The 24398-nt window shown below is 57.4% G+C and overlaps 2 protein-coding genes across 2 annotated transcripts; one reads left to right on the top strand and one right to left on the bottom strand.

The window, feature by feature from the left end:
- The first annotated feature begins 123 nt into the window (after positions 1-123).
- Positions 124-17568, top strand: VOLCADRAFT_121192 (uncharacterized protein). Its single transcript, XM_002953647.1, has 20 exons — positions 124-259; positions 838-951; positions 1327-1393; positions 1747-1998; positions 2224-2467; positions 5206-5369; positions 5702-5789; positions 6011-6171; positions 6444-6673; positions 6797-6924; positions 7071-7135; positions 10297-10548; positions 10777-11020; positions 14472-14635; positions 14968-15055; positions 15281-15441; positions 15738-15967; positions 16092-16219; positions 16346-16410; positions 16955-17568. Exons 1-20 carry the CDS (start codon positions 140-142, stop codon positions 17065-17067), a joined length of 3078 nt encoding a protein of 1025 aa, XP_002953693.1. The 5' UTR covers positions 124-139; the 3' UTR covers positions 17068-17568.
- A 1091-nt stretch (positions 17569-18659) lies between these two features.
- On the bottom strand, positions 18660-24042 carry prx4 (peroxiredoxin, type II; the record flags this gene model as incomplete). The annotated part of the gene is made up of 10 exons (XM_002953559.1): positions 23712-24042; positions 23491-23568; positions 23278-23388; positions 22015-22146; positions 21243-21325; positions 20622-20832; positions 20193-20267; positions 19511-19630; positions 18977-19071; positions 18660-18699 (listed from the first exon to the last, which is right to left on the bottom strand). The coding sequence occupies exons 1-10, from the start codon at positions 23970-23972 to the stop codon at positions 18660-18662; spliced, it is 1206 nt and encodes a 401-aa protein (XP_002953605.1). The 5' UTR covers positions 23973-24042.
- Positions 24043-24398: the final 356 nt, after the last annotated feature.

Raw genomic sequence — 24398 nt, 5'->3', positions numbered from 1 at the left:
CGACGGCCCCCTAACCGATTTTCTTCTTGTCACGCATTAATGCCCCTCCTGCATGATTTCCACCGTTATGGTCCAGCGCCCGCCTACGCCGTACTCCTTCCCAACTCCTGGCGCCCGCCGCGTATTCAGCGTCCGTGTAATGGCCGCCGCCGGCTGCGGCAAGCGTGTCGTACTGTGGTTCAGGAACGACCTCCGCCTGCACGACAATTACATCGTGCATGATGCAGTGCAGCGTGTAAAGCGTGGTGAAGCCAGCGAGGTATGTCAGTACGCTGTTCCAGTTATTCACATAAAAGACGGCTGGGTGCATATGTGTATTACCCTTGCGTTGCATTACTCCCCGAAGGTATAACGGGCCCATGCGATAACATGCATAGCCACAAGGACATGCAATACCTTCCATACCGATATCAGATCAGGAGATCCTTGCATTTCCTTCCCAGACCCCTAGCCCTGTTCTTACCCAAGGATTTCCCCTGGAGCCCTTCACAGTACCCATCCCTCATATCATACCACTTGAAGGAGGGAATGGACTATATTACAGGTGGCTCGAACGGTGTCGTACAGCGCTGGATGCGCATGGGACTCGCGTTTCAAACTAGTGCAACCACCAGCACAATAAGTATCAGTGCCAAGGGGGAAGGGTCAACAGGGGAGGGTGAGGGGCCGCCGGGACCCGGGGGCCGCCCTCTCTCGCGCCTTCTCGCCCTCAGCTTTCTCTAGCGAGGCTCCTCCGCCCTGTCCCCGGGCCCCCGCTATGGTGCCCCGTATGATGGAATCCGTTCCGTACATCACCCTCCTGTCCGCCACCAAGTCGCCCCGTACCCTACAACACAGGTACTGCCGGTGTACTGTTTCGACCCACGTGTGTACGGCACTACCCCGTGGGGTCATTTCAAGACGGGGGCGCACCGGGCAGCCTTCCTGCTTGAATGTGTGACGGATCTCAAGGTTGGTTGGTTGGTTGGTTCTTAGTTAGTTCGGTTGGTTGCAGGTGTCGTCGTGAGTGGGGGCGGCTGGTTGGAGATTTGCGTTCTGGATGGTACTTATTAGCTGAGTGTGAGGCAGGGTGGTTGAGGCGTTGGGTTCAGACCTCCCTGCATGGTCCGGCACCCCGTGCCGGAACGGTGTCACCCGCCCTTTTAACGCCCCACCTCACTTTCCTCTGTGCCTGGGCTCGGAAACCCTGAACTCGCGGGCCATCGTCTCTCCCACCTTGTACTATGCAACGCTGGTTTGGCATCCGCAACCCCCTGTTTGCGTGTGTATGATTCGCTTGCTTTTTCCTTGACCCCGGTACTCCCCGCTCGGTGCTCGTCCACCCAGTCCCGGCTTCGCGATGTAGGCAGTGACTTGCTGGTGGCATTTGGGAAGCCCGAGGAGGTGCTGCCGGGTAAGTGAGGCAGAGGAGTGAGACTGCGGGCCACGGGGGCTGCGGAAAAGACGAGCAAACCCAAACGCTACCTGAACCCGAATTCGATCATCATTATCCCGGCCCCGCCCCCGGCCGGGGAGTTATAGCTACCTGGAAAGTAAATGAAGCGCGGTTTGGACGCAGGGTGTGGGAATTGAAGAGAGTGACGAGGAATGTGGCTTGCATTGTTGGTTGATAACCTGTTGGACTTCCCAATGGCTCCAGCTGGCAGTCTTGCTCTTCCTTGCTTCCACACACCTCTCGCGTAAAACCAATTCCACCCCCCATAACCCACACATCCCATCTATCCCAACCCCCTCGGCCCCCCTCAGGTCTTCTGGAGGGCAGCTCTGGTCCCTCCCTGGTCCTCACTGCGGAGGAAGTCACCTCGGAGGAGACCCGGACGGATGTGGCGGTGGCCCGGGCCCTGAAACAACAACGGAGACCGCAAGCGGATGCTGCAGCTGCGGCGGGGGGTGGAAGCGGTAGTGCGAAGCTGCTGCGGTTCTGGGGCCATACCATGTACCATATTGACGACCTGACTCAGCCACCAGAGGGCGGCGGCAAGGCTGCCTTTGCACCGGGTAAGGGAGTGGGTGGGTGGGTCGGTGGATATGGCCAGGTAAGCTCCATGCGGCCCACGAGAGAGTGTGTATGTGTGTGTATGTGTGTATTTGTGTGTGTGCATGCGTTGGTAGTGGTGCACAGATGTACGTTCCGATGGGGCCCCTCCCCATGTTATATATGTTCCCTCCCCCTTTTCCTTTATTTCGCCGCCCCACCCTCGCGGCCTTGTTTTACCCCTTCAGGCATGAAGGACATGCCCGATGTGTTCACTCCCTTCCGTGAAAAGGTGGAAAAGCGCTGCCCGGTACGGAAAGACCTGCCGCTGCCGCAGAAGGGCGACCTGCCGCTGCCCCCGACGGAAGCACTCCCCGCCGCCGCGGCAGCGGCCCTGGCGGCGGCCCCGCCCACGTGGGAGCAACTGCCGTACCCGCCAGCGGCGAGGCCTCCGCCGCCCACCAAGCATCCTAAAGCGGTGCTGGACTTCAAGTAGGTTTCCGGGGTGGCGGACGGGGAACGTGGAGCCATGGGTTATTACAAAATATGGGGTCTTGGGGCCTGCTTGTCTGTGCCACTGGGTCCCTCCTGCCTGCATCTGCCCGTTGGCTAAGCGACCACACCAAGCTAGGCCTGATGCGGTTTGGTGACGCATGGCTTTGGGGGGGGGAAGTGGAACTGACATCCTTTGTGTAACAGCGGAAAATTTATCACGAGGCGTAGAAGGCTTTGCCGCAGGAGGCTCTCACTACAGTTTTCACCACTGCATCTTCCCTAGAGAGGTTTCACTCACTTTAACTCTGAGGTCGCGTACGCGGAAGGTGCATTCATATCCACATTCGGTCATGCTTCCAGCCCCTCAGGCCTGCTCAGCGCCTTGAGGGCAGCCTCAACCTGATCCCCGCCGTCCATGGTCCATTCCACCGCGTTACCCAACGAAGCAGCGCACCTAATTAAACAGCGTAACAGCACTAAGGATAATGAAAGGGCGGTTTTCTGTTGCTCCGCTCTTCTGTTTCCTATGACGATGTCTACCGAGCCAAGGGACGGCGCACACTTATCCACTTGCCACACATGGTGGTGCATTCCGCGCCCTACCAGATTGTCACATGGTGCGTTGGGAACGTTAGAAAGTACGACGTTGGTGGGTCATGCAAACCGGAGGTGTGCATGTATCCTGCGTTATGGCGCCGCCCGGCAGTTCCCCCTCACACGCCCTTGCCCGGTTGCGGACGCGCTTGTATCATCACAAGGAGACCCTCTGCTCTATCCTACTTGAGACGCCACTAGTTGCTTTTGCGGCTCTTTTTACCCATGTAAGGCAAGCCGGGCCTGTGGCGAGAGAGGCGGGAAGCACTCCGTTGGCGGCTTGCAGCTGCCGCAGCGTCCTCTGGGTTGTAGCGAAACACGGCGCAGCCGTCGCGCTTCTCCCCCGTCGGGACGTAGCCACAGCGCGCCCTCAGGGCCTCAGCGACCCCGTGCCTCCATCTGGGGACTGTTCGGTACCGGAAGTGAGTCCGCCTATCCAGCAGCGGTGCTATGTGGGGGTCCCCCTCTAGGTACGCACATATGTCAATTAACGTGCCCTGGTGATCAGGCAGAGACTCGAAGGCCTTGCGAACCCATGCTGTGTAGGTAGCACCCTTGCTGCTGCTGCGTTTCTGCCTCAGGACCACTTCATCTGGAGACACCCCGTGCTCCAGCTGTGTGCGTGTTGAGAAGAACTTGTCCCTGATTTTTCTCTCCAGTTTTTTGTCATGATCCGGAATCCTGTCCCAACCCAGCTCCTGAAGAAGTTTTTCCAAGGGTGGCGGCCCGGTGGGGTGCTCCATCGCCACCCTTACCATAAGGTCGTTTTCGTGAGGCTTCCACGCGTACCTCTTAGCCAGCGGCGAATGCGCATCGTTGAAATCAAACAAAGGACCCAAGGCCAGCTGCGCCGTGCTTGCACCGTTTGTTGCTTGATTACCGAATTGCGTTTGGAAAACTGCTTGCAAAGTGCTGGCATGTCTCACTGCATTATTGACGATGAGGGAAGCAGCTTGGCTAGCTTTGAACGACAGCTGCGGCATTGGCTTAAGAGTCCCGTCTGTCCCGCATAACCTGCATAATATAAGAGCAATAGCAAAATAGTGGACTCCGTAAAGCGCATGTGTGCGTAGTCGGGACGTTTTGGCGTTTGACGTTTTAATTACAAGCTTCTTGAGCTTGTACGGCCCAAACGAGTCAAGAGGCTTATGACTGCCTGGTGATCATCACAGACCCGACACCACCGTGCTGCACGCTCCCTGCCGTGTGGTCGGTTGACAGCCAGCGCCTAGACACACGTCCTAGCACATCAGTGTACGTGCTGTTTCGGCGACATATAACCGTCTCAGTGCCTAAGTTGCCCCATCCACCGCAGGTATCGACACATCTTCACTCCGGTTGCCTGTTGTCGGAAACGAACACATGTGTTTCCACCGCCAACCTCTCACTACCCAGTCCTCATTAAGTCGGTCTCGGATCTCCCTCGTCAATCGATTTATGTTTAGGACATGCTATGCAGCGTTATGCTCTAGCTTCAAAACCTTCACCCCTACTGATAAGCTTCATTCCCCAGACATCGTATGATAAAGAACAAGTGAAGGCCAGGCGGAGCTATTCGCGAAAGCAGTATCCTGAAACGAATATTCGAAGTAGCAACACCGATGCTCCTGGTGGGGGTCGTCACCACTCCAGAGCCCGGGGGACCCTGTCGGGGCGTCTGCCATTGAGAACTGCGCATGGCTCGTCCAGCGGTCATAGATGCCGATGGCCCATCCATGCGAGCTTTGCAACACGAAGGTTAAGGCATTCATGCCTTCACGCCACTTTTTTTAGGCGAAAATGGACTGTGGAGCCGCTAAATCATGCTTCGCGGCACGACGTCTGCTCAACCATCGCGTCACATCCGCAGCGCACCCATCGTACCTCCCCATCTGCCTTTACCGCTCTCATCCCCAAGCACCTTCACATGCCAATTCACGTCGTTACGCACACCCGGCCAGGGCAGCAGCGATCTCCCCTTCTACTGCCCCGGGCCATAAAAGCACACGCCACGCTTCTCCCCCACAACCCCGCCGCCCCACGCCGACTCCCCGTCAGGCACCCCTCACCCTCATCTTTTTCCCATTCCTCCCCTTCGACCACCTATCTCCTCTCTCCTCACACACCATGCACTCCCCTGCATCCCCTCCCACCCCGTCCAGGGGCGGCGAGACGGCGGCTCTGGCCCGGCTGCGCTACTATCTGTGGGACAGCGACCTGATCGCCTCCTACTTCGACACTCGCAACGGCATGTTGGGGGGAGACTACTCCACCAAGTTCGCCCCCTGGCTCGCGGCGGGATGTATCAGCCCCCGGAAGATCTACCGTAGGTTTGATCAGCGATTGCGATTGCGGTGGCGCGTTCGTGTCTGTATGTGAGAACGAGTGATGGTGCTGGCACGTGTACGTGTTTACAAGGTTGTCGGGTTGCAGTTTTGTGTGCTTTATGTGGGAGTGTGTGGGGTGTGGCTGGCTGTGTGCGTGTGTGCGTATGTGTATGTCTCTGCAAGGGAGCAAGGGACTTTACATCCAGTGACTCCAAGTTGAGCTCTCTGCCGCGATATCCTTTCCTGGCCCCACCTTTCCCGTCCACCACCACCCTCTCTCCTCTCCACCTCCATCCGCCCCTGGACCTGCCCCCTGGACCCCCTGGACCAGACGAGATCCGCAAGTACGAGGCCCAGCGGCAATCCAACAAGTCCACATACTGGGTCATATTCGAGCTCATTTGGCGGGATTACTTCAGGTGGGCTGTGGTGAGGGGGTGAGGGGGACTTGCGGGCTGGTTGGAGGTGCGGGTATGAGGGAGCGTGCGGGGTGGGAGCTGGCGCAGAAATCTACACACAGCTGATTCGCAAAAGTGAATATCACACGGGTTCCTAATTTCCTCTCTCTCCTTCCGCTCTACACCTCCGCGCTTTCCCCCAAACCCCAACCCCAACCTCTTCCCCGCCCAACCCGCCACAGGTTCTTCGCGCTCAAGCACGGCAACCGCATCTTCTTTGAGACGGGAACTTCGGGTCTCCCCTTGGTTTGGAATCCGGATGCAGATCTGTGGCATCGGTGGCGGGACGGCCGTACGGGGCTGCCCCTGGTAGACGCCAACATGCGCGAGCTGGCGGCTACGGGTGTGTGTGTGTGTGCGAGGGGTTGTTTCGGAGCGTTGGGTCGCCGCGGGTCGGTCGCCGGGGTTCCCCACAGATGAGGACTTCCCGTAGCACTGCATCAACAATGTGATGGTCCTACAGGTCCTATGTGATTTATGGGTCCGTCTCTTCGATAATACCACTTCCATTTCCACCACCACCACCACCACGACCGCCGCCGCCACTGGCCCAGCACCAAGGGCACAGGTACCGCCTTCTGGCTGTGCCAATAATTCTCGCATTTCCCTGGCCAGGCTTCATGTCCAATCGTGGCCGTCAAAACTTGGCGTCGTACTTGGTGCTGGATCTTGGAATCGACTGGCGGCGCGGCGCCGATTACTTTGAGAGCCAGCTGTTGGACTACGACGTGACTTCCAACTGGGGTAACTGGGTGGCGGCTGCCGGGCTGGCGGGGGGCAGGATCAACCACTTCAACATTGCAAAGCAGGCAAGTGATGTTGGAGCGTTTCGGATTGGGGGAGGGGTATTTCAGGCTGAACCAAGCCGCCGACGCAGACGTAACATTTAGAGGGCTGTCGGTCAGCAGCCGTTTTAACCAACCTTACCAACCCAACTAACCCAACCAACCCAATTTCCCCCCCCCCAGTCCAAGGACTATGACCCCCAGGGCGACTACGTCCGCACCTGGTGTCCGGAGCTGCGCCATGTGCCGGTGGGCAAGGTGCATGAGCCCTGGCTCATGAGCAAGGAGGAGCAGGAGAAGGCGGGGTGCAGGTAGGGTGGGGCCGTGCGTGTATGTATGTATGTACGGTGTATAGGGTGGGTCTTATTAATTGGACATGTACACACACACGCACGCACGCACGCACACACACACACACACGTGTACGTTTACCCGACTGACCTGGGCCCCCGTGCAGGATCGGTGTGGACTACCCGAACCCCATCCCCGTGTCCAGACACGGTCGGCCACACGCCAGCTCGGGTGGGTATGCGTAGGGATGTGCGAGGGCGTGTATTTTTGTAGACATGCATGTATGTGAGTACACTTTTGCACGTGTGCTTGGCTTGGCTTGTTTTCTGAAGTACAAAGCACTTGATTTGAGAGATCTCAAAACGTTACCCAAATGGGGATTCTGTCCATCAGAGCAGCACAGCAACCCGGTCGGCAGCGGTAGCCTAATGCGCGCATGTGCCACGGGCGTTTCGTTACCAGCACTGCCGTTAGCGTATGGCAGGGACCGAGGCGGCAAGTAAAGGCCCCGCGAGTTGCGCCGTTTCGGGTGGGAGGGGGAGAACATCGGCATTGGGAGGGGGATTGGGGGGGGGGGGGGGTGCCCCGGTGGGAAACGTTCCATGCCAACCCTCCCAGCCGGGGGTTGCTTTGGACGTCAGTTGGCCCTTTGCTTCTTCCTGTGCCATTACCAAATGCTCCCCACCCATCCCCGCGGAAGGCGGTTTTTCCCGGCGTCTAAACTCCCCCGGTGGCCACGGCTCGTGCTTGTGCGGTGTGCCACGACCCAGGTGGCGGCGGCGGCGGTGGTGGCGGCGGGTACCGCAAGTCTGAGTTCGAGCGTTACAAGTGACATGTGAACGCAAAGAGAGCACCGGGTGGTTGTCCTAGTGAGGACCCATTTCCCACCATATGACAATCAGAGTTTGTATGTATGTCTGGCACTATGAGAGTTCCGCTAGATACGGCAGAGAAGTGTCCGATCGCGCAGTAGCTGGGTGCTGGTGACATAGCGGCAGCGGTGAGGTATGGGAGCTCACGGTTCTCGGAAAAATGGATTGGATCTCACCTCCACTGTAGGGTCTGCATGAATACGTAGCTTAGCTGTCTGCGGGCTGCGTAACGAAGTTGAGTCATGGTGTCGTACAATGGTGGTTCAGAGCAGCGCGGAGTTGAAAGAAGGGTGAATTCGAAGCGGGCGATAAACGCGACACGTACTCTCAGCGCTGACTATCTATCTGTCTGTCTGTCCGTATATGTATGTGTGTGTGTTCGTTGTGATTACGTGACCATTACGGATCAGATCGTACGGTCAGAATGTGTATCGAGAGTGTTTTTGTGCCTTCCAAGGGCCTGTGGCGTCGAGTGCTGGGGGGGGGATTGGGTTGCAAGATACGCACTGCCCGCACTGGATTGGAGACATCGAGAAGGGCGGAGCCGGGGTTCATCGTGGTTTCGAAGTTCCAGTATTACGTGCGCGCGCACGCGTGCGTGTGTGTGTGTGTGTGTGTGTGTGTGTGTGTGTGTGTGTATATATGGAGAGGGATGGACGGCTGGAAATACCGTTCTTCCCAGCTTGCCGTGGACTTACGTTCCTCAAGCCACTCCGCGGCATCACCCTTCAAAGCAATGGAACCCTCCACTCTTATTCCTCCGATTCGGTCTTACTTGATAGCAAGTGATTTACCGTACTGGTCCTCTGTGCATAGAAAAGACGATGTGACGATTTGCCATTCCGTAACTCACCCAACCCATTCTGAGTCGAAACCGGTCGGTCGGGACCCCTCCACAAACACCCACACACGAGCCCCTCAACCCCACCCACACAGCACGGAGGTCGGGGTAGCTTCCCTAGGAAATCCGAGACGCAAACGGGGCTTCCAAGTTAAGAGAAGTGGAGCGACCTCATCGGCCATCCCAGGGGATCGATCCAGACCACCCAGTACCCATAACCCCTAGCAGTAGCAGCAGTAGTAGCAGTAGCAGCAGCAGCAGTAGCAATACTGAGCCTGGCGGACCCTCCACACATCCCCCCCAGGGTACATCACCGTTCAGCAACTTGGCCCCCTCTATAAATCCCCAACCCCCGGTCGGTTGCCTATGGTGTGAATTGTGACGAAATTAACAAAACGGGTGGGAGCGGTACGCACCAATCCGTGCCTACTTAGGGCGGGCGGCCGCTATCACAGAGATTGCTTTTTTTCAACACAAAAACTTGGCCGCGTTTGGCACACCACCGACCATTCGTGCATATCTCTGCACCTCGCTTGATCCGGATTGGGATTTGGGTTCGTGAGAATTCGGATTCAGGCTCGGGTTCCGAGGGAAGGGCGCGAATGAGCGAACAGCTGCTTCCTCCGTAGTTATCCTTCGTTGAAAATTCCAGATCACCATTGGCCCTCCTTCGCCCTGCACCGCCTCACCACTTCTCTCCTCCACACATACACATGGTCACACGCACGCAGCTCCCTCTCCCCCTCCGCACCCTTCCGCCCTCCCTCCTCCGCCCTGCCGAGTGGCCTATTGCACTTCTCCGCTGCTACTGCCACCGCTGCTGGTCCCGGTGCTGCTACTGCTGCCATCACTGCCGCCAGACGCCGCCGCCGTCCGCACCGCCAGTGGCACAAACGGCATCTGCTGTGCCAGCATGCCATCACTGTGCCGTACGTAGGGTGTTTGACCTCCTTGTACGGCAGTTTCAACATGGCCTCCACCACCTCCATGGACTGGCTGTCCGCCAGTGTCCCCCACACGGTCATGGAGGAGCCCCACAACTCGTGATCCATCACGTTGATGAAGAACCTGAACACCGAGGGGCGGGAAAGCTGGTTGCTGGTGTGGGGTCGCGGGTTGCGGGTTGTTGGCTGGAGAGAGAAGACCGCCACAGCGGTCCGTGGTTGTGGTTGCGATGTGGTGGTTATGCTTCGGGGTGTGGTGGTTGTGGTGGTTGTGGGTCATCGTCAGGGCCCCTGGGGGCCCCTCCCGCTCCTCTTCCTCCTTCCCAACCTGCCCGCCGCCATCCCACGCTTTCTTTCGCTCCTCCGCCCAAAAGCCCTGAGTCTACACGCGTCACCCCCCATACCGCCCCAGGAGGCGGAAACTCACTCTCTCGTCCCGGGTATCATGGCCACGTGGCCGCGTCTGTACGGCAGGGACACACCATGGGCCAGGGCAACCGGGAGCGCGGCTGTCAGCGATGTTGGGGTCGGGGGGCATCCAAGGCGGAGGATCGCCGAGGAAACAGTCGACAGGTTGCTCCCAGCTCTGGCATCATAACAGGTATTAGCCACGCAAACCCCCGCTCGCCCCTCCCATCCTCTTAACCGGCAACTTCCATCAAACCCATCTCGCGTAAACCAATCCCACCCCCCATAACCCACACATCCCATCCCAACCCCCTCGGGCCCCCTCAGGTCTTCTGGAGGGCAGCTCTGGTCCCTCCCTGGTCCTCACTGCGGAGGAAGTCACCTCGGAGGAGACCCGGACGGATGTGGCGGTGGCCCGGGCCCTGAAACAACAACGGAGACCGCAAGCGGATGCTGCAGCTGCGGCGGGGGGTGGAAGCGGTAGTGCGAAGCTGCTGCGGTTCTGGGGCCACACCATGTACCATATTGACGACCTGACTCAGCCACCAGAGGGCGGCGGCAAGGCTGCCTTTGCACCGGGTAAGGGAGTGGGTCGGTGGGTCGGTGGATATGGCCAGGTAAGCTCCATGCGGCCCACGAGAGAGTGTGTATGTGTGTGTATATGTGTGCATTTGTGTGTGTGCATGCGTTTGATAGTGGTGCACAGATGTACGTTCCGCTGGGGCCCCTCCCCATGTTATATATGTTCCCTCCCCCTTTTCCTTTATATCGCCGCCCCACCCTCGCGGCCTTGTTTTACCCCTTCAGGCATGAAGGACATGCCCGATGTGTTCACTCCCTTCCGTGAAAAGGTGGAGAAGCGCTTCCCGGTACGGAAAGACCTGCCGCTGCCGCAGAAGGGTGACCTGCCGCTGCCCCCGACGGAAGCACTCCCCGCCGCCGCGGCAGCGGCCCTGGCGGCGGCCCCGCCCACGTGGGAGCAACTGCCGTACCCGCCAGCGGCGAGGCCTCCGCCGCCCACCAAGCATCCTAAAGCGGTGCTGGACTTCAAGTAGGTTTCCGGGGTGGCGGACGGGGAACGTGGAGCCATGGGTTATTACAAAATATGGGGTCTTGGGGCCTGCTTGTCTGTGCCACTGGGTCCCTCCTGCCCGCATCTGCCCGTTGGCTAAGCGACCACACCAAGCTAGGCCTGATGCGGTTTGGTGACGCATGGCTTTGCGGGGGGGGGGGGGAAGTGGAACTGACATCCTTTGTGTAACAGCGGAAAATTTATCACGAGGCGTAGAAGGCTTTGCCGCAGGAGGCTCTCACTACAGTTTTCACCACTGCATCTTCCCTAGAGAGGTTTCACTCACTTTAACTCTGAGGTCGCGTACGCGAAAGGTGCATTCATATCCACATTCGGTCATGCTTCCGGCCCCTCAGGCCTGCTCAGCGCCTTGAGGGCAGCCTCAACCTGATCCCCGCCGTCCATGGTCCATTCCACCGCGTTACCCAACGAAGCAGCGCACCTAATTAAACAGCGTAACAGCACTAAGGATAAGGAAAGGGCGGTTTTCTGTTGCTCCGGCCCATTCCTACGACGATGTCTACCGAGCCAACTTATCCACTTGCCACACATGGTGGTGCATTCCGCGCCCTACCAGATTGTCACATGGTGCGTTGGGAACGTTAGAAAGTACGACGTTGGTGGGTCATGCAAACCGGAGGTGTGCATGTATCCTGCGTTATGGCGCCGCCCGGCAGTTCCCCCTCACACGTCCTTGCCCGGTTGCGGACGCGCTTGTATCATCACAAGGAGACCCTCTGCTCTATCCTACTTGAGACGCCACTAGTTGCTTTTGCGGCTCTTTTTACCCATGTAAGGCAAGCCGGGCTTGTGGCGAGAGAGGCAGGAAGCACTCCGTTGGCGGCTTGCAGCTGCCACAGCGTCCTCTGGGTTGTAGCGAAACACGGCGCAGCCGTCGCGCTTCTCGCCCGTCGGGACGTAGCCACGTTGCACCCTCAGGGCCTTAGTGACCCCGTGCCTCCATCTGGGGACTGTTCGGTACCGGAAGTGAGTCCGCCTATCCAGCAGCGGTGCTATGTGGGGGTCCCCCTCTAGGTACGCACATACGTCAAACAACGTGCCCTGGTGATCAGGCAAAAACTGGAAGGCCTTGCGAGTCCATGCTGCGTAGGTAGCACCCTTGCTGCTGCTGCGTTTCTGCTTCAGGACCACTTCATCTGGAGAGACCCCGTGCTCCAGCTGTATGCGTGTTGAGGAAAACTTTTCCCTGATTTTTCTCTCCAGTTTTTTGTCATGATCCGGAATCCTGTCCCAACCCAGCTCCTGAAAAAGCTTTTCCAAGGGTGGCGGCCCGGTGGGGTGCTCCATCGCCACCCTTACCATAAGGTCTTTTTCGTGAGGCTTCCACGTGTACCTCTTAGCCAGCGGCGAATGCGCATCGTTGAAATCAAACAAAGGGCCCAAGACCAGCTGCGCCGTGCTTGCACAGTTTGTTGCTTGATTACCGAATTGCGTTTGGAAAACTGCTTGCAAAGTGCTGGCATGTCTCACTGCATTATTGACGATGAGGGAAGCAGCTTGGCTAGCTTTGAACGACAGCTGCGGCATTGGCTTAAGAGTCCCGTCTGTCCCGCATAACCTGCATAATATAAGAGCAACAGCAAAATAGTGGACTCCGTAAAGCGCATGTGTGCGTAGTCGGGACGTTTTGGCGTTTGACGTTTTAATTACAAGCTTCTTGAGCTTGTACGGCCCAAACGAGTCAAGAGGCTTATGACTGCCTGGTGATCATCACAGACCCGACACCACCGTGCTGCACGCTCCCTGCCGTGTGGTCGGTTGACAGCCAGCGCCTAGACACACGTTCTGGCGCATCAGTGTACGTGCTGTTTCGGCGACATATAACCGTCTCAGTGCCTAACCGGGTGTTTCCACTGAAAAGTTTGTTAGCGACGTTTTTGAAAATTCTCACCCGGCACCTCGCCTTTGCTCACTTTCTTTTGCAATATCGCTTATTCTATATAAATGTATGATAGAAATGAAAAGGGAATGTTGGGAGGCGAAGGAACGGCGAAGAACGTAGGGCCCATGTGGAAACAGGGGCCTTGTTAGCGGTCCAATAAGTCCATAAAAGTTATAGGACCCCCGGACCAGCCAATAAGGTCCGATAACTTTGAGCGCGAAAATTTTGTGAGCTCCTTTTTGAAATCTACTTGCACCCGGTCTTCTGTACACTTTCAGTCTACAACCCTGACTGCTTGCCGGCCTGCGTCGTTGACCGAACCGAAAATGTCGCAGAACCAGTCGCCCTCGCCGATTCCTTCTGGCAATATGCCCTCTGCTATCCATAACGCCTTTATGGCAACGATGCAGCAGCCCCTGCAGGGCGCGCCGTCTCTTCGCTTCGACGCCGATGTCCATGCTGCCGCCCAGGCCGCTTCGCAGAGCATCACCTCCGAGCTGCAGCGCTACAATGTACTATACTGACTACAATATTGTCCTCGAATTAGGGTGTTTTGGCGCTAAATGACGTCCAAAAAGATGGTTTCGGGGCTACTAGTGGAAACACCATTTTGTTAGGGTTTGTTAGCGCGCCAATAACTTTTTCGCGGCTAACAAACAGACTCGACAGTGGAAACAGGCCCTAAGTTGCCCCATCCACCGCAGGTATCGGCACATCTTCACCCCGGTTGCCTGTTGTTGGAAACGAACACATGTGTTTCCACCGCCAAGCTCTCACTACCCCAGTCCTCATTAAGTCGGTCTCGGATCATCGATTTATGTTTAGGACATGCTCTTCAGCGTTATGCTCTAGCTTCAAAACCTTCACCCCTACTGATAAGCTTCATTCCCCAGACATCGTCTGATAAAGAACAAGTGAAGGCGAGGCGGAGCTATTCGCGAAAGCAGTATCCTGAAACGAATATTCGAAGTAGCAACACCGATGCTCCTGGTGGGGGTAGTCACCACTCCAGAGCCCGGAGGACCCTGTCGGGGCGTCTGACATTGAGAACTGCGCATGGCTCGTCCAGCGGTCATAGATGCCGATGGCCCATCCATGCGAGCTTTGCAACACGAAGGTTAAGGCATTCATGCCTTCACGCCACTTTTTTTAGGCAAAAATGGACTGTGGAGCCGCAAAAAACCCTCATGCTTCCTGCGGCACGGCGTCCGCTCAACCACCGCGTCACATCCGCAGCGCACCCATTGTACCTCCCCATCTGCCTTTACCGCTCTCATCTCCAAGCACTCACCCATGCCAATTCTACGTCGTTATGCACACCCGGCCACGGCAGCAGCGATCTCCCCTTCCACTGCCCCGGGCCATAAGCACACGCCACGCTTCTCCCCCACAACCCCGCCGCCCCACGCCGACTCCCCGTCAGGCACCCCTCACCCTGATCTTTTTCCCATTCCTCCCCTTCGACCACCTATCTCCTCTCTCCTCACACACCATGCACTCCCCTGCATCCCCTCCTACCCCGTCCAGGGGCGGCGAGACGGCGGCTCTGGCCCGGCTGCGCTACTATCTGTGGGACAGCGACCTGATCGCCTCCTACTTCGACACTCGCAACGGCATGTTGGGGGGAGACTACTCCACCAAGTTCGCCCCCTGGCTCGCGGCGGGATGTATCAGCCCCAGGAAGATCTACCGTAGGTTTGATCAGCGATTGCGATTGCGGTGGCGCGTTCGTGTCTGTATGTGAGAACGAGTGGTGGTGCTGGCACGTGTACGTGTTTACAAGGTTGTCGGGTTGCGGTTTTGTGTGCTTTATGTGGGAGTGTGTGGTGTGTGGCTGGCTGTGTGCGTGTGTGCGTATGTGTATGTCTCTGCAAGGGAGCAAGGGACTTTACATCCAGTGACTCCAAGTTGAGCTCTCTGCCGCGATATCCTTTCCTGGCCCCACCTTTCCCGTCCACCACCACCCTCTCTCCTCTCCACCTCCATCCGCCCCTCGACCTGCCCCCTGGACCCCCTGGACCAGACGAGATCCGCAAGTACGAGGCCCAGCGGCAATCCAACAAGTCCACATACTGGGTCATATTCGAGCTCATTTGGCGGGATTACTTCAGGTGGGCTGTGGTGAGGGGGTGAGGGGGACTTGCGGGCGGAGGTGTTGGAGGTGCGGGTATGAGGGAGCGTGCGGGGTGGGAGCTGGCGCAGAAATCTAAACACAGCTGATTCGCAAAAGTGAATATGACACGGGTTCCTAATTTCCGCTCTCCCCTTCCCCTCTACACCTCCGCGCTTCCCCCCAAACCCCAACCCCAACCTCTTCCCCGCCCAACCCGCCACAGGTTCTTCGCGCTCAAGCACGGCAACCGCATCTTCTTTGAGACGGGAACTTCGGGTCTCCCCTTGGTTTGGAATCCGGATCCAGATCTGTGGCATCGGTGGCGGGACGGCCGTACGGGGCTGCCCCTGGTAGACGCCAACATGCGCGAGCTGGCGGCTACGGGTGTGTGTGTGTGTGTGCGTGTGAGGGGTTGTTTGGGGGGTTGTTTCGGAGCGTTGGGTCGCCGCGGGTCGGTCGCCGGTGTTCCCCACAGATGAGGACTTCCCGTAGCACGGCATCAACAATGTGATGGTCCTACAGGTCCTGCGTGTTTTATGGGTCCGTCTCTTCGATACTACCACTTCCATTTCCACCACCACCACCACGACCGCCGCCGCCACTGGCCCAGCACCAAGGGCACAGGTACCGCCTTCTGGCTGTGCCCGCACGCCCAATGATTCTCACCCTTGCCTGGCCAGGCTTCATGTCCAATCGTGGCCGTCAAAACGTGGCGTCGTACTTGGTTCTGGATCTCGGAATCGACTGGCGGCGCGGCGCCGATTACTTTGAGAGCCAGCTGTTGGACTACGACGTGACTTCCAACTGGGGTAACTGGGTGGCGGCTGCCGGGCTGGCGGGGGGCAGGATCAACCACTTCAACATTGCAAAGCAGGCAAGTGATGTTGGAGCGTTTCGGATTGGGGGAGGGGTATTTCAGGCTGAACAAAGCCGCCGACGCAGACGTAACATTTAGGGGGCTGTCGGTCAGCAGCCGTTTTAACCAACCTTACCAACCCAACTAACCCAACCAACCCAATTTCCCCCCCCCCCAGTCCAAGGACTATGACCCCCAGGGCGACTACGTCCGCACCTGGTGTCCGGAGCTGCGCCATGTGCCGGTGGGCAAGGTGCATGAGCCCTGGCTCATGAGCAAGGAGGAGCAGGAGAAGGCGGGCTGCAGGTAGGGTGGGGCCGTGCGTGTATGTATGTATGTACGGTGTATAAGGTGGGTCTTATTACTTGGACATGTATACAAACACACACACAAACCTGTACATTTACCCGACTGACCTGGGCCCCCGTGCAGGATCGGTGTGGACTACCCGAACCCCATTTCCGTGTCCAGACACGGTCGGCCACACGCCAGCTCGGGTGGGTATGCGTAGGGATGTGCGAGGGCGTGTATTTTTGTAGACATGCATGTATGTGAGTACACTTTTGCACGTGTGCTTGGCTTGGCTTGTTTTCATAGGTACAAAGCACTTGATTTTGAGAGATCTCGAAACATTTCGCAAATGGGAATTCTGTCCTTCAGAACGCAGCACAGCAACCCGGTCGGCAGCGGTAGCCTAATGCGCGCATGTGCCGCGGGCGTTTCGTTACCAGCACTGCCGTTAGCGTATGGCAGGGACCGAGGCGGCAAGTGAAGGCCCCGCGAGTGGCGCCGTTTCGGGTGTGAGGGGGAGAACATCGACTTTGGGAGGGGGATTGGGGGCGGGGGTGGGGGTGCCCCGGTGGGAAACGTTCCATGGCATCCCTCCCAGCCGGGGGTTGCTTTGGACGTCAGTTGGCCCTTTGCTTCTTCCTGTGCCATTACCAAATGCTCCCCACCCACCCCCGCGGAAGGTGGTTTTTCCCCGCGTTTAAACTCCCCCGGTGGCCACGGCTCGTGCTTGTGCGGTGTGCCACGACCCAGGTGGCGGCGGCGGCGGTGGTCGTCCAGGCAGTGCTCGTCCGCAGTCAGGTCGTGGCGGGAGCGGCGGCCGTGGCGGCGGGTACCGCAAGTCTGAGTTCGAGCGTTACAAGTGACATGTGAACGCAGAGAGAGCACCGGGTGGTTGTCCTAGTGAGGACCCATTTCCCACCACATGACAATCAGAGTTTGTATGTATGTATGGCACTATGAGAGTTCCGCTCCGAGGTTCGTACATTCGGCAGAGAAGTGTCCGATTGCGCAGTAGCAGGGTGCAGGTGACATAGCGGCAGCGGTGAGGTGTGGGAGCTCACGGTTCTCGGAAAAATGGATTGGACCTCACCTCCACTGTAGGGTCTGCATGAATACGTAGCTTAGCTGTCTGCGGGCTGCGTAACGAAGTTGAGTCATGGTGTCGTACAATGGTGGTTCAGAGCAGCGCGGAGTTGAAAGAGGGGTGAATTCGAAGCGGGCGATAAACGCGACACGTACTCTCAACGCTGACTATCTATCTGTCTGTCTGTCCGTATATGTGTGTGTGTTCGTTGTGATTACGTGACCATTACGGATCAGGTCATACGGTCAGAATGTGTATCGAGAGTGTTTTTGTGCCTTCCGAGTGGAGCGACCTCATCGGCCATCCCAGGGGATCAATCCAGAGCACCCAGTACCCATAACCCCTAGCAGTCGCAGCAGCAGTAGCAGCAGCAGCAGCAGTAGTAGCAGCATAACACACGGGTGGGAGCGGTACGCACCAATCCGTGCCTACTTAGGGCGGGCGGCCGCTATCACAGAGATTGCTTTTTTCCAACACAAAAACTTGGCCGCGTTTGGCACACCACCGGCCATTCGTGCATTCTCTCTGCACCTCGCTCGATCCGGATTGGGATTTGGGTTCGTGAGAGTTCGGGTTCAGGCTCGGGTTCCGAGGGAAGGGCGCGAATGAACGAACAGCTGCTTCCTCCTTAGTTATCCTTCGTTGATCCCAGATCACCATTGGCCCTCCTTCGCCCTGCACCGCCTCACCACTTCTCTCCTCCACACATACACATGGTCACACGCACGCAGCCCCCTCTCCCCCTCCGCACCCTTCCGCCCTCCCTCCTCCGCCCTGCCGAGTGGCCTATTGCACTTCTCCGCTGCTACTGCCACCGCTGCTGGTCCCGGTGCTGCTACTGCTGCCATCACTGCCGCCAGACGCCGCCGCCGTCCGCACCGCCAGTGGCACAAACGGCATCTGCTGTGCCAGCATGCGCATCACTGTGCCGTACGTAGGGTGTTTGACCTCCTTGTACGGCAGTTTCAACATGGCCTCCACCACCTCCATGGACTGGCTGTCCGCCAGTGTCCCCCACACGGTCATGGAGGAGCCCCACAACTCGTGATCCATCACGTTGATGAAGAACCTGAACACCGAGGGGCGGGAAGGCTGATTGCTGGTGTGGGGTCGCGGGTTGCGGGTTGTTGGTTGGAGAGAGAAGACCGCCACAGCGGTCCGTGGTTATGGTTGCGATGTGGTGGTTATGCTTCGGGGTGTGGTGGTTGTGGTGGTTGTGGGTCATCGTTAGGGCCCCTGGGGGCCCCTCCCGCTCGCTCTGCCTCCTTCCCAACCTGCCCGCCGCCATCCCACGCTTTCTTTCGCTCCTCCGCCCCAAAGCCCTGAGTCTACACGCGTCCTCCCCCCCATACCGCCCCAGGAGGCGGAAACTCACTCTCTCGTCCCGGGTATCATGGCCACGTGGCCGCGTCTGTACGGCAGGGACACACCATGGGCCAGGGCAACCGGGAGCGCGGCTGTCAGCGATGTTGGGGTCGGGGGGGATCCAAGGCGGAGGATCGTCGAGGAAACAGTCGACAGGTTGCTCCCAACTCTGGCATCATAACAGGTATTAGCCACGCAAACCCCCGCTCGCCCCTCCCATCCCCTTAACCGGCAACTTCCATCAAACCCGTCCCCTCTCCCCTTGCCATCCGGTCGCACTTTCCACCCACCCGCCTTCCTTTCCCTCCTTCTCCACAACCTACCTCATGGCTATGTCGCCGCCCTCCTTCTCCGGGATCTTGAGCAACCCCGCCAAACTTCCCTGGAGCAGTCCGTATGGGGGACCCGAAGAACCGTCCTGCGACCCGCGGGTCCGTCGGTAAAAAGAGCAGTGGGTGGGTCACAGACTCACAAAAACACATAACCCGACAGGGGCATGACAGGGCTCAGGGATTTCGGAGCCAGTAGGGAACCTCAAGTCGAATGCCAACCCTCTGTCAAGAAGGACATCAAGTTGCGCGGTTGCAAGGACGCCACGGAGGGAAACGTGGACCCCTACGACCCACAACACACGCTGTAATAACAACAACTACACACCTATACTGGAAACTTGGTGTCTACCACCAAAGGCCGCACCAACAAAACAGCTAATCAACCCGTACACCTTCGTACATCATGTGCAGCAAACGAAAAGCATGTTACCAAGAAGCCAGCCGCAAACGTTTAGCTTCAGCTTCCGTCTCAATGCGCACACCCACATTCGCAACCCCCCAATTCCCCCTCGTCACACTGCACACCTGAGGCACCGCCTCGTTGCGGTAAAAGTTACAGGTATGGCAAGCGGCTGGGTGGTGCGCCAGCTCCAGGACCAGGGAGCTCGTTAGCGGGGCCCGTTCAAAATCTGGCGTGATCCGGATCTGCCGTACAGGCGCAAAGGAACGGGGTACGACACGGAACGTGATGGTATATTAATCCTCGATCACACAGAACCACCAATTCGGTATCAAAACGGTTACCTCGGGAAAAGTGTCATGGTCGAATGCAAGCTGGCCAATGTGGGAGGACGCTGAGGTGCAACCCGCCACCCTCAGGACCTCCTGCGGGACCCCCTGCCCTCCCTAGTAATGAAATGAGCCAGTGGAGTGCTCCCACGAAGTCTGGCCGAACAGCTATTCGAGTAGCGTTATACACGCCCACATTCACGCAAACGTGAGCCTTGCTGGTGTGTGCTGGACACCCGCGACGGCTGTCATGCGGGCATTGTGGTGCTGTTTTTACGGGGAGGCCGTGCACGTCATCATCATCACCATCGGCAGCGGCACCATCAACAGCAGCGTGAAGCTAGCTTTGGGGAGGGCTCTGTCCCCGGCATGCATCTCGAAGAAGGTTTTAAGAAACCACGGATCTGAGCTGCCAGCGACCCAAAACCTTCTGATCATACCGGTGCGGGTGGGGGAGGAAGGGGTTTTCCGTGCTGACCGCCGTTGCAACTGGCAGCGGCAGGGCACTGTAGACTGGCTGTCGGGGTTCGACACCACGGTAGGTGACAAAGCGCTGGGCAGGGAAGGGGGTGGAAGGGGACCGATGGACCAGCAGCAGGGGCAACAGGGCCGATCCCCGGTGCCTGGCATGCTCACAGCAACGGAAGTTGTGTCTCTCCTAGCTGTTTCTGTTATTACGCTGCGACTTTGTTGCTGTGGATGGACCGCGGTGGGGCAGCTGAGCTTTTCCCTCCGGCTACACCCTGCATGCCTACTGAACTTCTTATCCCGGGTGAGAGGTGATTCGGGGCAACATTGACCCCGCTTCCAAGAAGCCCGCTGCACCAAGCCCGACTTTCAAGTGTTGCGACCCGCTGTGGTGGGGTGAGCCCGCAAACCCGCGCACGCTGCAAACTCTGCTTCCCACCTGGCCCAAGGAGCAGTTGAGCACTAGCATTTCGCCGGTATACTCCCGGGGATTGATCTCAGGAGCCTGACATTGCTTGCAAGCCAGCGGGCATCGAGTAAGCATGTACTTGGGGTTCCCTTCACACTCGCCCTTATCGGCCCAGTCTTGGCATGCAGATTCCTCGTCGCGGCAGTCGCCCTTTTCTGACCAGGTTTCAAATGCATTCTGCCTATCGGTTGCCGCGTGTGCGAGTTGGGCAAAAGCTAAAGCGCAACAGAGCGCGACAACCGTTATCGTTGAAAACATCCGTGTTTTAAGAAGTTAGATCATTAAATTGTATTTAACGACGAAAATCTCACGCAATCCTTCACGCGAATTAAGCTGAGTGGGACGGCAAAATGAAGTGGTAGACATATGTGCGTCCAAGACAACCAAGAACAACCAGAATACCAAGAACAACTGTCGCATAAGAACGAGAAAACAATTCTGCCTATGCCTGCGAAGACATAACGCACAAGCCTCCAACCAAAAAAATGCCGTGCAGCACTCGTGCATGCAGCAAAATAGCAAATGCTCAAAACTGAACTTCGCAAGCTAAGACAGTCTTATCTTTCCTGTGCCATGTGTGCTCATGCGCACGCATCAGGGTAGATACATTTCCACAGCTGGATCATGCTCTTGGCGTCGGTAACCTTGAGATCCGCTGGCATGGATTCAACACGCTGCGAGCAGGGCAGGACAGGGAGATACTGTTGGACAAGAAACTGATAGCAAATGCGCAAGGTGTCACGTGGACCATAACAGCGTCTAAGGGTGCATTTCCAGTGCGGATTAAGGCCAGGGATTAACCCTCTGTCCTTCATCGATACTTGCTCAAACGGCTTAGATGTTGGCAAACTTACCTCGCCTTTTCAACCTTTGGTTCCCTTATGGAACAAAACTATGTGGTTAGCTCGTACCAAGGACTTCCGTGCCCTAATCCCTGGCCTTAATCCGCACTGGAAATGCACCCTAAAACAAGCAAAGCCACCTTACCCGACAATACCAACGAGCGCCACGTTTGTGTCACTCCTTATAACAGCTGCATCCAGATAAAGAGAACGGCGGACTGCGGTATCGCAACCGCGGAATCGATACCGAAAGCTATGTTTTCCTTCCAAGAAGTCCACCTCTACGGTCCATTTCATGAAAGGTGTACATCTAGTGTACCGCAAACAAGAGAAGCTTCTCCTTCCACACTTCCAGCCCAAGGCGTACGGAGACCCTCTTCCCCGGGCCAGTCTAAGCCAAGAGGCCCAAGCACCGCACCAAGCCAAGATTGACTCCGGGCTCTCCCCTACCCCTACGCCCTGGATCCAGCACCGAAGGCTTCCCTTAAGCCGTCCTCTCGGCAAAATGCAATCCTGCTCACCAGCTTGAGCAGCACGCCATCCTCCACAACCGCGGCGTAGCGCTGGCACTTGGGACCCGCGCTCTCAAGTGTGCCAATCTCCAGTCCCAGCAGCCGCACCAGGCCCCCATTTCGGTCCGCCAAAAGCTCCACCTGTCAACACCATCGCCGCCAAATGGGGTCAGAACAAACTCGGCAACGACACAGACCAGGTCAGATAAGCGTATAAAACCACTGACAGAGGAGGAAAGCCGCATCCAACAGCGCCAGAAACCACCCCGGAAAAAAAGGAACATGTGAAGAATACGACAATTAACACAACACCTGTTCCGTATTAAGATGGCCTCATGGGGCAGGCCATGTTATGGAGGTGAGCACGGAGAGAATGGGGTTGATGGCGGTAACATGGCGCCCCGTTAGGCTGTGCGCCGTTAGGCGGTATGCACTGAGTCGTGAACAATGCACCATCAGTTGCAAGTTCGTTATAAGAGAGGTGGACAACTGTAGATGAAACCCCATAGTGCGGCTGCTACTACGAAGCGAGGCGGTGACCAGGGGGGCGTTGCAGGAGGTGCCTCACGGACGGCAGCAGGCGCTCATGTGCGTTACTGAGTCCGTCCCAGGGCCACTCTGCCGCAGACTGGATGTCTTGCGCCTCGGCGAGCCTGCCAACCAGCCCTTGTCACTTTCCAGCCCTGTATAGTCCATTGCTCTGCATTGCGGCCGCACCAGAGCCGCCGCCCTTCTGAAACCCACTGCCGAGAGCAGCCACTGGGATCCTCAGTGCAGCGGGTCTGAACCAGATCGCCACGCCAATCGCATTCGTTTCCACGAAAAGCCGTCAGTAAAGGCCGCCAGTGGGCTCCAGGTAAGCCCCTAGCTACAAGCTCGGAAACCCCACGACCAATGCCATGGAAGTTCCTACTCCAACCAGCTAGACCTCGTTTATTCAGAAGCGAAGATGCGCGTCATGGAAGATTCGGTCTGCCTGTGGTCAGGAATTTCTACTTTCTTTCAGACTTAAACGGCAGATCGACGCCTCCTTCCCCTCCTCGCGACCCCTGGAGGAGCTGCCCTGCCAGCCCTCCCTTGACACCAACCAGGACGGGGCCCCGGCGTCACATGGAATCCCTGACCAGCGCAAGCTTAAGAAGTGCGCCAGACCAGGCTAGAGCTAAACTCGTGCAGGGACACGGGCCGAGAGGGTTCGCGGGTTTTAAAACTTATTTCCATCGGCAGCCTGGTCAGAACCCAGCGCCTGAAGGTTGAAGGGGATTCACTCACCTTGCTGCTGCCGGTGGCTCCCAGCTTGGTCGCCAGCTCGGCTACCTTGGCTGGGTCATCCACGGTCACACACAGCACTTTGTCCACGCCCATGCTACCTAATTTGTCCGCCTGAATCAGGGGCACAATACGATAAGATGAAAAGTCAGTATGTATCATACGATTCGGAGGGATCTTAACTGGTGTTTCAGCCATGCCATGTCCGCGCCATACCTGGGCGATATAACCGGGGATGTGCTGTTCAACACAAACTGGACCGCCGGGAAATCCCACGAGAACCACCTTCTTGCCCTGCTCGGGAATACGACACGGGCAGCCAGACAAATCGGACGAGGACAGACACAGAAGCATGAGTCAAAGTCGCGAACTGATGGCACGTGCGCTCCAGGTGTACACGTGGGTTTATTGGCTCGCGAGGCACTGGGGATGCTTGCCTTGAAGACGTCGCCGAGAGCTAACTGCTTATCGTTTTGCCAAAGGCGAAGATCTTGGCGCAACGTAAGGTCTCTGCGCCGCCCGAGTCCGATGTGGCACACCGTTGGGCTGAGGTCCGAATTGAGGTGCCCATCCGGCACAGCGCCCGCTTTACGGAGCTCTGCTGCCGCTGCAAAAAGGCGTGTGGCTTGGTGGTTCAAGCCTTCTCTTTGAGCGAGCCCAAAGGCCAATCGGAAGATGCTAGGCGCGGAACGGTTCATAGTAGCTTTCTTGCACTATCTATAGATCTGCAGAGCGATGCAACTGCCCCCAAAGGAAACACTATCGAGGCCATAAACGTAATTGACTAAGAAATGGTTGTGTGCGGAGCAAATGAGAAACGGAGGCAATGTCGTACTTGCATTTGGTCGCAGTTTGGCGTATGAGCAGTGTGGTCATGCTTCATCCTATATTTTGTAAGTCTTCTGTCTGAGCACATTCCTAAACCGTCAGGAGTGTTGGGTGATTAAATCCCGAAGCTTGCGTCTCGAACTTTACCATCGGTCGAGGCAAAGGAACGCTCCAATGCCACGGTTATTGCTACGGGGCGGGTAGATAATTGCTCTATGAGACAATTCGTAGCTGTCTATTGGTTTAAATTTCACTTGCGCACAACTAGCACTCAAATAGGCGCGAGTTGACAAAAG

The sequence above is a fragment of the Volvox carteri genome, assembly GCF_000143455.1.
Source record: "Volvox carteri f. nagariensis unplaced genomic scaffold VOLCAscaffold_37, whole genome shotgun sequence".
In the NCBI taxonomy this organism is placed as follows: domain Eukaryota; kingdom Viridiplantae; phylum Chlorophyta; class Chlorophyceae; order Chlamydomonadales; family Volvocaceae; genus Volvox; species Volvox carteri.
The sequence above is the reverse complement of the archived record's forward strand: the minus strand, read 5'-3'. Positions and strand labels throughout refer to the sequence as shown.